Genomic DNA, 13,613 nt, shown 5'->3' with positions numbered 1-13,613 from the left:
AGGGTTGCCGTTCCGGGAATTATCGGTGCCGATCGAGGGTCGCTCGTTGTTCTGCGCCACGCCGAGGCGTGAGAAGCACAAAAATACGTCGTTCCCGCGGCAGCTTGTCCATGCGTGTCAAATCAGCTCCGCGTTGGGGAACTCCGGAATCATTGTTCATACACCGAACTAGTTCCGTCACAATGTCGAAGGGGCTGGAGGAAGGAGGCGGATTTCACCACAAAGGCCGCTTCTTCGAACGCCTCCCAGCTGCAGCGACGGTGAGGGGGAGATGCGCGTCGTGTCGCCCTGTCGTAACTGTGTGGCAATCTTGTTTGGCAGCTCGCCATTCTTAACAATACACATTCGGCATACGCGGAAAGGACACCACATCTCTCAGTGAGGAAAGATTAACAATGTGTGGTTCAAGAAGCTGATCGCGCTTGAATTTCGTGTGATGCCCCCCCTCACCCCGCGTCTGGTTGGCCACATGGTACAGCACACTCGCTTCGGTCTAAAATCTTCATTGCTCAGAACTGTGTTGCTAGCTGCTCACCACCCGCATCCGAGACAGTGAGCCGGCAAGTCCACAGCGAAGCGTTTTCTCTTAGGTGAGCTGGTTCGTGCCGAAGAACTGGTAAATACGGCGCAACAGTGAAGATGCAGTGCACAGGACCAGCGGTAACTATAGCGCCTGTCCTGTGCTCTGAATCCTTAATTTTGTCCTTGATTTCTTGTTGCGCAATGCTTGTTTTCGTCCTTCGGCAAGTGCGCTCGTTCATTGCTCATTTCACTGCACAAGCACGATCGCGTTGGCTGGCACCGACCGCAGCTTGCTCTGTCGAAGCACTGTCTTTGAAGAACGCTGATTAGAGCCTGCAGCCGCAATGTTTCCTCCCAGCAATAGCTTCTTTTATTGGGGTTGTTGCGTTTCAGCCGTGCTCTCGTGTTTCTCTCCTGGAAATCCGTGTATACGTCGGCAAATCGTGTACAGCCTATAAGCTTAGCACAATTTCTGAATGCTGTTTGCCTACTTCTAGCGTATAGCGTGCCTGCGTGGGACGACGCTGACGCGAGCGCCACGATTTCCGCTCCCTGTTGTGCAGAGCAGCGCGATACCAGCCCGCGACCTGGTACTCGTTTATTTAGCACATACACGGTAACACGTGAGGCTAGCCTTTTAAAGCAGGAATCTATTTCGGCGTGGAACAATAGGCTACCAGTGGATTCATGCTATGCTCATTTCATTCCGTTAAGTTATAGAATAAGTATCAAAATCACGCGTTACACTTACTGGGAAAAAAAATACAAACAAAAACTTAGCACTAACAAACAGGTTGCTAAGTAGCTTTCGCTAATTCACTCTATTAAGGAAGAAGAAAAAGAATTTTTTTTTTTACCGTGAAAGAACTTAACTTCAGCACCCCTTAAAAAAATTTTATAATAACGATTGCCCGTTACTTTATTGGTAATTACTGTACTGTAATTATAAGTACTTGATGGCGCCATCTTCTGCTCGGTGCATGGGGAAGCACATTCAAAGGAACTGGCGCACGGATCTTGCTCCTGTCTACATCGTGCGTGTAAATGCTTGAAAATACTGCCGCTGGTCCCCCCCGTTTGATCTCGCCATAGCGTTGCCACTCGTCGCGCCGACCCGAGTTGTCCTAAGTGTGGGCGTGTTCCGACGCAGGCGGTGAAGCTGGAGAGCGCCCACCCGGCGGGTCGCACCCGCTACCTGGTCGTGGTTTCCCGGACGGGCTCCCTGGGCGCCGAGGAGGCCTGCCTGCTGGGCATCGACTGCAATTCGCGCACCACCATCGGGCTCGTCATTCCCGTCTGGGCCGACGCCCGCATCACACTCGACGGGGACGGGTACGTACGGGCGGCACGTTGCCTACCAGTTGCTGGTTGTTGCGGCGTACGAGGCACGCGAAAGGATGCGAATCTTTCTGCTGTGTGTAATGTAGGATTGACACATTAAAAGCGTTTCAATGTTCATGTAGAGGAGGCAGGTTAAAACGAGGAGTTTGGTGCCATGCACATTAAGTAAGGTTAACTCCTAGAGCTGCTGGTTTGGGCTATGGTTGGCACCACTAACTTTAAGGCTTCCCCCCCCCCCTTTTTTTTTTCTCCTATGCGCGACAGCGTGTTCGAACTAAAGCTGTTCTGAGAAAAGCCGTAGTTGAAAACTGTACCGTTTCTGACGACACGTGTTCGGTGCGCACTGAAACATTGACTAGACAGTTTGATAGAGCAATGAAAGGTTGTTTCCTGCAGTGTTAGTGTAGTCCTCCTGTGCATCCGTCACATTGACTTTCCACAAAAAGTCATCAGAAAATAAAACTTGCATTTGTCTCCCATCAGCGATTCGAGTTTTCCCCTCAAGGCTAAGCCATGGGACAAACCAGCACACTTAAAGGTGCAAAAATTTTTGTGTGTGCTACCGCCTTGTTTCAAAGGGAATGCGCGTATCATCATCATCATCTTGGGGAAATATCCTCGTTAGCTCGACGCTACAAAGGAAACCCCGTACGGTTTCCCCAGGAAGTCGCAATTGAAGGAACATTTGTCCTGATTGGAGGAACTAGCCACCTGATCTTGCCAGGAGGCTATTGCAGGTGGTATACAGAATCGAAATCATTCTAAAACTCGACCCTTCCATGTGCTAGCAAGCCTGGGAAACCAAATGCCTGGGAAACCAAATGCCTGGGAAATCTGCAGTTTGCTCAATTATTTTTGCAAATTTGATAGCTTTGCAAAATGATGTAACATTTGTTCCAAAGTAATAATGTTACAAAATGCAGAATGTTATGAGCACTGTAAATTAAAACCGTACTTTCGTTTACAACAAGTATTAATTGCTTTCAATCGCAATGAAAACACGCTTCGCTTGAAGGTCTCTTGCTGTAGAACTTATTCAAGACATGGAAAATATCTAACTTGTAGCAGTTTTTCACGCCTATTCAAACTTGCAGCTCATTATTGTAGATATAACTCGTTGATACGTGAGTGACAGTGCTGTACCCCATGCATGTTCTGTGGGCATTTTTGGCGTATAGTTGCCTGGTGACCGCACGACAATGTTGCATGTCTCGCGCGCTCATGTTTTCTACGTTTTCGGTAGTAGCTCGACATTGCAATAACCAGAACTTTTTTCGCGCGTTTGCTTAGCGTGGTGACGCCTTAGTGTGTCGGCTGATGTGCCCATGCAACGTGTGTCGTGGGTCACGGGATAGCATGGAGGCGGGCAGTGGAGTCGCGCAAGGAAGCTATCGCTGACTTTGATAATCATATCTACGATGGTTTCAGCCACGATGTTATTTCTTAGGGCACGTGCATATGTTCTATGCTGGAGTAGCAGGACGACATTCATGTGTACGAACAACTTATGGCAGTGAGTCTTCCTTCAGGCTGTTGACATTGAGGTCGCAGTAGCACCGCTTCTTTTGCCTACAATCGCCTCTTTTACTGTTATTAGGGTTGTCGGACGAACCCACCGCTGGCATACAGTTGTAGGAGTTGTCGGTGTTAGATGCGGGACCTTTTCCTTAGCCTCCTTCGAGTTCACCAGACCACATCGAATCGCGCCGCACCAAAGTAAGGAACGCCGAAGCAGATCTACCATGTTCCTGAGATGCGGCACGTCCAAACAAGTTGGCGTCCCCCACCTCATGCGACACATCTGGAGCTATTCACTGCTTGACTCTTCCCGAAAGTGTAGCGAGTGCCTGGCACTGTTCCAAGTAACGTGAGTCCCGAGGCAAGACTGCTGTAATGCACCGTGAAGCCCTGGCAGCAATCCCGCCATCCGCCTTCGTGAAGGCAGTTGCAGACCGGGAAGGCAATACCGCAGACAAATAATCTCTCGGGCAATTGGATCCCAAGGAGTGACCCTCTGAGCCCAATGTGACGTACACTCGCACGGGCGCCTATTATTGGCCGAAAATGACGACACCTGAGCGGGCTCGCCGATTGGCCGAACGTGACGTGCCTTCGAGACACCGAAGGGCTTAAAAGCCAGAGATCGGGAGCATCAAGGGAGCATTCCTTCATTCATCTCTTTCGAGCTTCTTACCACGGGCCGCAGCGTCCGAGTTGCTGCCGGCCCGTAATGACTTTATGACTGTTAATTTCTTTGTACTCAATGTAAATAATTTAAGTAAACCTCCAGTTTTCATCTACAAGTCCTCCTCAACCTCGGCCAACTCCCGCATCCAACGGCAAGGTCCAAAATCTGGGGGACAGCAATTGCGATTGTCCTCCACATCCAACAACGGACGGTCTCGCCGCTGCCACCATTTGTAAGGGTTGAAGGTCGTAGAGAGGAACTTGGGAGGAACTAGGCGTACAGGGTTTATTTACAGTATTTACATTTTAAACAAGAGATACATCGACAGTCTAGCGTGGCTCCCAAATGGAGCACGCAAGACGAAGCATACAGCAAACGAGCACACAACTCACGAGCACGAGCACACACTTGCAGCGACAAACAGCCGCTTATAAATACTCCGTGCTCCCTAGATCCCTAGGGGAGGGAAAACGGCCGTTCACCGCCGATTCGCAGCGTCAAGCGTCAACGCAGTCGACCCGCCGGTTGTCCATTATCTTGAGTCTTGAAAGGGGCGTCGGCTCCCCGAGCTAACCCCCGCAGCGCGGCCGCCGGTTGCCCATTGTCTTGCGCCTCTAAATTCCAGAGCTGCCTTTCTCCTGTAGTCGCACGAGTGTCAGCAGACTGTGACGAATCCTAGAGCCCCCGTACCGCAAAGCACCCTTTTGTTAGGGAAAGCTCTTCTTGCTGCAGGGAGAGACCATGAAGACCCGGCAAATCAACCAACAATACGTTGGGCACCAAACGTGGCCTGCCCTGCTGCCGTCACCGATTCTCCGAACGAGGCGCATGGTGGATTAACGCCGCCGTAGTCCGCAGTTCTCTGAAGGAAGTTCATGGTCGCTAAATCCTGTCGTCCTCGCTGGTTCTCTGAAGGGCGCCACCACCGCGGGTCGGTCGAAGCACGTGCAGCGGGCTGGAATAGCTTTGCAGAGCAGTACCCCTGTAGGCTGATCGTAACACTGTCTGACTCGCGAAATAACTGCAATATACTGGCGCGTCCGTAGTATTCACCATGTGGTCTACGTTGTTCTTGTTTAGACGACATTGACACACCCGCAGTCTCCCGGATTCTCCGGGAGACTCCGGGAGATTTCGGCCATTTCTTCCGGTTGTACGCTTGACAGGAAAATCTCCCGGAAATTGACGGTTTGCAAAATAGTGAGCGCCACCTGGCGCACAACAGGCAAAGCTGCAGTGCTCTGCGTGCGAGATTATATGGTTAGAGAGCGAGTTTCGTTTCTCGGCTGCTGCCTGGCCTCTGCCGCGGCAACCGCGTGTGTTCATGACGTCAAAAATAATTGAAGACGCCGTCACTCCGTTCCAGTTTTCGCGCATGTCATAGACCTCCGACTTCTCGAAGCGTACCACACAAACTGATCGCGTGTGGAAACATCTGCTTTGTATAACTGCCACTATTCTCCAGGCTCATCGAGGCTCGGCACTGAATGACAATTACGTTAAAGATATCGTATATTTGGGGCTGCTGATGCCAGCACGGGACTGACGCGTGCGAAATACACTCCCTCAACAAAGAGCAGAGTGCGCGTCGCCGAAACACGCTGCCGATGTGTCGCCGAGTGTCCACACTTGGTTTCGCAGACTGGCCGCGCGCAGCGACCACCGTGCAAGGCGGCTAGCCTTATTTGCCCTTTGCTGCCGACAGAGTATAGACAACCAACTCTGCGTTCATTTAACCGCGACATAATTGTCCAGACGCTAAAATACTCATGAAAATAAACACTTTATGGCCAGCTCCGTTTTCATTACAAGCGCCGTCGGCTGCTGCTTCGACAACCGGGAGCTAGGCCTGCCGGCTCGAGCGTTCGGCGGCTGCCGACAAAGTGAGCGCGCCGAGTGGGATGTTCCGCTTAGGAGAGTTTATCCTACTAATATGGCCCATCTGGAACAAAGCAAAGCTTCACGGAGCTGTTTGACTTGTTACGACGGTCCTTTTTTCGCGCACGGCAAATACGGGAATGTCTCAAACGACGCGCCGTTTTCTCGACGCACTAATTGCCATCGATGAAGACGGTAGGCCTCGCTCGCTGGCCGTGGGTGTCGCCGGTTACGAAGAAGCTTCTGCTAGGAAGTGAAGGCATAGTTTTTTGCTAGCTCTTTACCTCATGCATCAGTATTAAAAGGCTAAATAGGAAATACATTTGCCTATCTGTACACCGTCGGCAGAAAAGAGCAAACCAGCCGAACTCCGTCGCAGTGGTCGCTCCGCGCTGCCCGTCGGTCACACAAACTGCCCTCGAATGGTGTGTTTCGATCACTTCAGTGGCGTAGTACTAGGCGCTGATTGTCATATGAGACGCACTTTCGACGTCACTTTATAATATTTAGTATAATAACGTGTCAGCGACAACTGAGTGACACCACGGCGCGTTCGCAAGCGCTGTCCGTCCCCGTCCATCTTGAACTTTCCCTATTCCGGCAAAATGCGGCTGCGTTTAAGGGTGTCTCGAAGCTTGCAGGCCGAAATAACTTCGCAGCTCTGGCATATGACAATTCAGTAGCAGATGATAGCGCGATGAGAACCGGCTCGGCGAGGAGCGAGCAAGTTGTGTGCTGTGATGGCATCTCCGGCCGTCGCTTATCCATGCTGCTTTCCTCGCCGGATAGCTCTTCTCGGACGGAAACCGAAATAAACTCGTGCTCCGTTTGCTCGTGAAACACTTTGTGCACAATACGCATCACAACGAGCCGTCCTTTTCACGAGAATACCGCGATCAAAACCACCACAAACCGTCGTCTCAAGGCGCGGTTCGTCTGCTTCTCGTACCTAACCATGTAGAGGGCGCTCGTGACAGCCGTGTTCGCGCATGCGCAATAGTATTTTTGCAAACCGTCAATTGCAGTTGTGCCCCGTTTCTATGCGCACCCACTGCGTTGTCTGGCCATATTGGCAAAAGAAATCCAACCCAGTCCAATCCGGTGGGACGTCCATGGCACATAGGATTGTTAAGAAAGTAGTAGGGAAACCCTATACGTGCGTTATTTCGTCAGCCACACGAGCCGCTCTTCACGCTGACGGAGTTGTTGGGTGCCCTGGCCGTAGTCTCATTCAGCTAGTGAGCGAATGCCGAGTTCCGCAAATACAGCAACACTAGACTCTCCATCGTTCTCGGCGTCAGCCGCTTTGGCGTTGCGTAGGCCTACTGTCAGTCATGGCTTAAAGCAGCAAGGAACACTATCGAAAAAAAAAGTATCAACTATTTCTAAAGTAGTGGTAGTTCAACTGCCAAGTAGCTCAACGGAAGTGCTCGGTATTGGCCTCGAGCTCCACCACTGGAAAAGCTGGCGCCACCGTCGGCGTGACGTGCTAGGAGGGATCACGTGGACATAGCGGCCGCATCGGCTGCTTCGGGAGCGCCGAAGCGAGCTGAAAACGAGTTTAAATTCCCTCGTACGCTGCGGTCCTCATTTAGTGGCGAAATTTTCCCCCTCCGAGTGTCTCCTTTACAACGCTTGAAAGCCCTAAAATAGGTAGTGGCTGCCTTTGAAGGCGCGCAACATGGTAGGCTACTGCTCGGTGCCGCAGGGCCGGACGCACGTAACGGAGGCCGGTGTCAGCCTTATTCACACGTAGCCGCAGGACAAGAAGCTGTGTGAAGCTTGGCTCGCGAAACATAAAACCGGCAAACAGACATCGGCTACAACTCGGGTATGCAGCAAGCACAGACGCGAGGAAGATTTCTGCTACGGCGCCCGGTCTGCGATGTTCTGAAAACGCGCACTGAGACGCTCGCCCGAGTCCGCTGTACGACTAATGTCACGACGGTTTGGTCTATAAACTTTTCGATGCTATAGATACGATCAAGTTCAGTGGAGTGGAAAGGCAGCGGTACGAAGCACATTTAAAAAAAAGCATGGCATATGGTCATGTTTGTGTTGTGAATTAATGCACTGCATTACAAAAAAGGAGCAGCGGGAAATTGCACGCTGAGAACACCGATAAACATACAGTGCGACGCAACTCGAGAAATAATATTGAAAGGTCAACGAATTTAGAAGAAAAAAAAATATTGAATCGTCGCGACGGCACATCACAGTCCCTGTAGGCGTCGAAGTCTCTACAATGAAATTATTTTTGAACAGCTCTGATAGCGCCCACGCAGCAATGGTTGCTTGTATACTGTCAAATGCTCATATTCTGCGGCCTAAAGCTCATGGCACGGTGCGAAAACGCGCACGTGGAGAAAACGAAACAGTGCGCGGACAAGCATGCAGACGCGCAGTCGGTCGCTGCGAATCTGCGCGATCGCTGCATTGAGGCTTCGTTCTATTACGCTCCATTTAGTTATACAAACACTATAGGAACATATTTCACATAGTTTGCTCTCAGCGTTTACCTATCTTTCACGCAAGAAGCCGGTTCAATCGGGAGACTCCATCGCGGCGACCGCGCGCAGTGGCGTTAACTGTACGTATTCGGTAAAGAGATCGCGTTTGTAAAGGATTCTGTGCTTTCAGTTTGCCCAAGATTATTATTTGGGCAGTAAGAACTTCTCTCGTTTCAAAAGTACTTACAGAAATGTCCGGGAGAGCTCGCGCGTGGTGTTTTCAGTGAGCGCCGACAGCAAAACCTATGAAGAGCGCGCCACGTGATCCCTCATACTACGCCAGCGAGGCGCTTCCGATAGATGGCGACTCCGTAACTCCTCGCCGCCAATTTTGTTGGTACCACAGAGCAATGCAGAGTGAGAGCGGCAGTCACCGACACCGACCCCACACCCGGTCACAAAATCTTCCGGACTTGGCTTGTCCGAACTTGGCAGGTAGGCGACAGATTACACGCGCGGGATTATAATCTGGCGTTAGTAACGCAGCCAAGTTGCAGTTAGCGTGCAATGGGATGTGCAGTGAGGCTTGCGCGGATTGTTGGTGTGCGATTGCATGCGAGGTCGTTGCTCTCCGGTCCCTCCTCCACTCGCTCTGCGTGCCTGCTTTGCTTATGTGCGCGCGTGTACACAAACACGCGGGAGTTCGACGCGCGCTCATCCGTATCCGCATCTCGTTTTTGGAAGCGGAGGCTCGTCCTCCTCGCAGGCTCCCCTACCATCTCGGGCTTGCTTTTTTTTTTTCCCCTTTTGGCGCCGATACCGTGCACGTGGAGGTTTACGTCTGGCGTCCAACGAGAGCTCCCGCATATCCCAAACACTATACGGCTGAACGGAGGGGGCCCCCTCTTTGGCTGCCGCAGTCTCTTTCGGCAGCTCGCGAGCTATTTGTGGTTGAGGCTGTACGGTGATCGCTTGTCTATACACGTAGCCAAGAGACGAACGCAGAGAGCAAGGGTGGGTCCCCCCCCCCATTAGCGGTAGGGTGCATGTAAACACGGCGTGGTGGCCTGTATTTGCCACCCGCATTACCGCCTCTCGGCGAAGATATATATTGATCGGCGTGCTCGGTCTGGCAGGGATGAATAAAAGTCTTCGGTATACAAACGACTTTCGTTTGTCAAAGACATTACGGTATAACAGCGTTCTTTATTTCAATTGTAATTATGCCTATGCGGGCAATCTGCTACACTGACTCGGAAGTCCCTGCTTTTGCCTCGACACCTGTCGGGCACAGCATCGGGTTGCAGCATGCGCCCGTTCTCCGCGAGAATCGCGAATGGTTCGGTGTTCTTGTAATAGCGTAGCACACGAGCCCGCCTTTTCTTTGTGTGTACCCCCTCCCCCACAACCCTCCCTCAGCAACGATGTTGAAGTTGTGCCCTGTGGGCGGGTAGTATTAGTACTGCACGAACACGTAAGCGTTGCGACATGTGTGGAGGTGCGCGCACGGCATTCCCGAAAATCGTATGACAGGTGTCTGCGGAAGCTCGCCGTAGTGGAGCGACCTGCTGTAAACGTGCCTCCCTGTGCACCGGCAATGTACTCGTCGGGGAAATGCGGTCTACCGACGATGCGATGGCGCATGCGTGTATGACACGCGCCATGCTGCATCCTACCCACAAAGCTTGTGCCATGTGAAGTGTGTAATTTCGAAGTTATCAGGGAGATGAATAATTACTCGATTATCTATTTCGACTTCTCCTGAAGATGATGTACACGTTTTTGTCTAATCCAGCTCAAGGAGTACAGTAGCGCTACCGCGACAGACGTGTTTCTTTTCTTCTTCTTTTAAATGTGTTCTCGTATATACAGTTTCTCGCAAGATATTTTGTGGGCACATGTACTGCCGATTTTGGACTCTGCCTAAGAACCGCGGGCAGGTGTGAAATGGTTGAGAGGATACGTTCGTTTTGTCGCTAACGCGGTATGCTTTTGCAGCATATCAAACGTGGCGGTTTGATGTGTGTGGCACGGCTTGCGTGTAGGCGGCTAGCGCGAACCGTTAGGATCGCATACGCTCTTTTAGTGGGAGCCTGCGGAAGACTTTGAACGATCGCCACGCAGGCAGACGCGAAAACGTAATGAACGCCAACATTGCAGCAACCGAGTCAAAATTTGCATACATCTGATGAGTTCCTTAAACAGCGTTGTACTGGGTTTCCAGTGGTCTATGCAAGCGTATGCACACGCATTGAGTGGTATCTATAAGGGTGCCAGCATGAGCTTACAATAACATTTGAATATTCTTGCGGGCCTTGCGAGAAAGAGAGAGAGAAATAGGTAGAATGACCGGGATGTTATCCAGGCAAGCGAAAGTATCCATTCAAGAAGTTTTAACAGGTCGTGTTATTTGTACTCCTACGAGAAGTTTTCACGGATCTCGTACAGCTTTGTTCTTTGTCAACTATTTTTGCTGGACGTGAGATTTCGATTACAGAAATGTTCATTGACTTGGACCTATATTACATTCTTTCTCTAAGATCATTTCTACACTAGCGCACACTACTTTCACGGTAGTAAAGTAATGCCACGTTCTAGTGACTGTTCAGCATGTTAGGTATTGCTTTTCGACACCGTATACTCGTAGACGTACGTGTATTAAATGAAGTCGGTGACGGGATCGATCAGTTGATATGGGATCCTGTGACGGAAATTTTCAGCAGATCAGTTTGACTTTTAATATAGCACCGTTCAGGACCTCACGGGAAGTTGTTGATTTTTTCGACAGAACAGTTTGGTTCTTCTTTTAATATATATCTTCATTCACAACCTTGCTGAACGGTCTCGGTGAATTTTAGACATTTAGCAGATTCCCTGTAAGGTTGTTCCTGGTACAGTACCACACACATGCAATCCGCACCTCGAGCAGTCGATGTTTGCAGGGCCGCAAAATTTGTGCAGTACTAATTGAGTACTCGCATCCTGTTGTAGAATCCCGGAGCTTTTTCGACTACAGTCGATCACGCAGCCTTGCGCCGTTTTGTTGCCCCGTAGTGATCGGTTCCATCGACACGTGCCCCCCCCCCCCCCCAACAGGTGGCGGGCTGTTGCCCCCTCGTCGTGCGTTTTTTCGTCGATTTCCGCTCGCGGCCGCCTCGCAAGCGCACCCGCTCAAGCCGCCGCTTGCTCTGTCGCCTCCCACGCGATCGTGTCGCTAGAGGCGCTCCGCCCCCACGTCGTCAGTGTGCCGTTGACAGTGACAGAGTCATCGGCGAGGCAATCTTCGCGTGAAGTGCGGGGACGCAGCTCCTGGTGTCGCCTCGCTCGGTGTTCCGAACGCCTCGCGCGACTGCGTGCACGGTTCGAGCCTTGCGACGGCCCTCTTTTGCGTTGTTCCGTTTTTACTTACGTTCATCGGCACGGCTGATGGACGTCGTCGAAAGTGACCCGATGGCTGTCCACTCCGTGGCGGGTATTTGTTGTAACGCTTCGCTTGTTTTTGTACCCGTACAGCCTTGTGCAAGTGTTTTCCTGCGCGGTTGTGGGTCCGCGGCCGCTCGTTTCAGCTTCAGTTTGGTGTTTCTTTCGCGGACGGTGGTGTGACCGATCTCGAGGACTGCGCAAGTGTTCAGCCGGCCCAGTGAGCACTAGATCGCAGCACGCAATGTTAGGTTAAGTATGCAAACTGGCCGTAACCGTTGTGGAAGTTACATGCCGAAAGCGAATGTTTGGATGCTTAATTGTCACACCGAAATAATTTCTCTAAGCGTTAAATGCAACCTGCAGCATTGCGCTAAATTCGCTTTCGAAGGCGACCTAATGCAAGCGGAAGTTGTCGGACATCGCAGCAATGGCGTTTACAGATTGTCTTAATAGTTTTAGCATTAATCGTATTTTATTTCCTCGTGGTGATAGCACTAATCGGTTGTCATTCTAATAACTTAAAATAGTAAAATACCTTTTTCGAAATGCGAAATTTCATTTCGTCCACTTCTCTCAAGCTTGTGCACATGCATTACGTTTCAGAATTCAAGCCTCTGGCCTTTTCACGGATATCTTCCTTCGAATTCTTATCGAAAGAAAACTGCGATAATCATCGATACCTTTTTTCTGTTTAATAGACGGTCTGCGAGCGCTTGTACATTGGGTTTACATTGTCTTTCATTTGTCCATTGTTGCCAAGCAACAATAATAGCACATCATCACTACGGAGGGCTGTGAAGAATTGACATCACACGGCTGCAACACCTTCAGACAGGTTTAGTTTCACAGCACATTATCTCGTCAAACAAGTTATGAAAAGGAGATTATTTTAATTCATATGAATGATGTAGCCAAGAGGAAAATAGAAGGCACTGTGAACTGTATTTGTTGTATCATAAGCCCAGCAAACCTGTTGTTCTTTTTGTTTTGTCCCGTCGCGCAGCGATTGCTTGGTGGGGACGGTGCCGTGACAGTTCTTTGACTGCCTTTGCTTTTTGTCTGTTCCTTTTCAGAGGTTTCAGCGTGACATCTAGCAGCGGGCATTACATTTTCAAGCCGGTCTCCGTGCAGGCCATGTGGTGAGTGCGACGGTTCCTGTTTGTCTGAAACTTTGAAACTTCCGGCGTGGCTGTGTTAAACTTTTACGTTACCCACTGTGGCGGCTTAGTGGCTGCGGTTGTTGGGCTGCTAAGCAGGAGGGCGTGGAATCAAATCCTTGCCGCGGCTGCTGCATCTGTATAGGGGCGGAATGTATAAACGTACTTAAAGAACCCCAGGTGGTCAAACTTAGTACAGTCTCCCAGTACAGCGTGCCTGATAATCAGATGATGTTTTGGCGCGTAAAAGCTCAGATTTTAAACTTTCCTGTTCATGCTTAGGGCCAGCCTTCAAAAGTGAATAAATTATTGAAATAATAAGGATCCGTTCATCAGCGGGAGTGGCGCCTTGCCAGGTCTCACCTGACATGTATAGCTTACGAGTACTTGCGGGCGGGGCTCCCCTCTCGTGCCTCGGGTGGTGGAGCTGAGCCAGATTTCGAGCGATTGGAGGTTGCGTATACCACAGTTTGCACTCTGTGGTATAGCCTTCCTGCGGACAGGGCGGTAGGGTGCGGGATTCACGAGGGCTATTTCTCGGGAAGTAAGGTTAAACGGGGTGCGTCTAGTGACATAGTGACTCGTTGCATATGGTCGAGGAGTTCGAGAGCGACGAACTGAGCATTCGTGTAATAGGCGGAGAGCAGATGAACC

The 13,613-nt window shown here is 50.7% G+C and overlaps 1 protein-coding gene across 4 annotated transcripts in view; it reads left to right on the top strand.

Annotated features, from left to right (window-relative positions):
* The window catches only part of ssh (Protein phosphatase Slingshot), a 420,346-nt gene that overhangs the window by 349,633 nt on the left and 57,100 nt on the right, over nt 1-13,613 (top strand). For all 4 annotated transcript variants that reach the window (XM_065424416.2, XM_065424412.2, XM_065424413.2 and 1 more), the window contains 2 exons: nt 1,673-1,854; nt 12,876-12,941. In XM_065424416.2, coding sequence (XP_065280488.1) covers nt 1,673-1,854; nt 12,876-12,941 — 248 coding nt within the window. The remainder of the gene's footprint in view (nt 1-1,672; nt 1,855-12,875; nt 12,942-13,613) is intronic.

Source organism: Dermacentor albipictus, chromosome 2 (genome assembly GCF_038994185.2).
Source record: "Dermacentor albipictus isolate Rhodes 1998 colony chromosome 2, USDA_Dalb.pri_finalv2, whole genome shotgun sequence".
NCBI lineage: Eukaryota > Metazoa > Arthropoda > Arachnida > Ixodida > Ixodidae > Dermacentor > Dermacentor albipictus.
The sequence above is the reverse complement of the archived record's forward strand: the minus strand, read 5'-3'. Positions and strand labels throughout refer to the sequence as shown.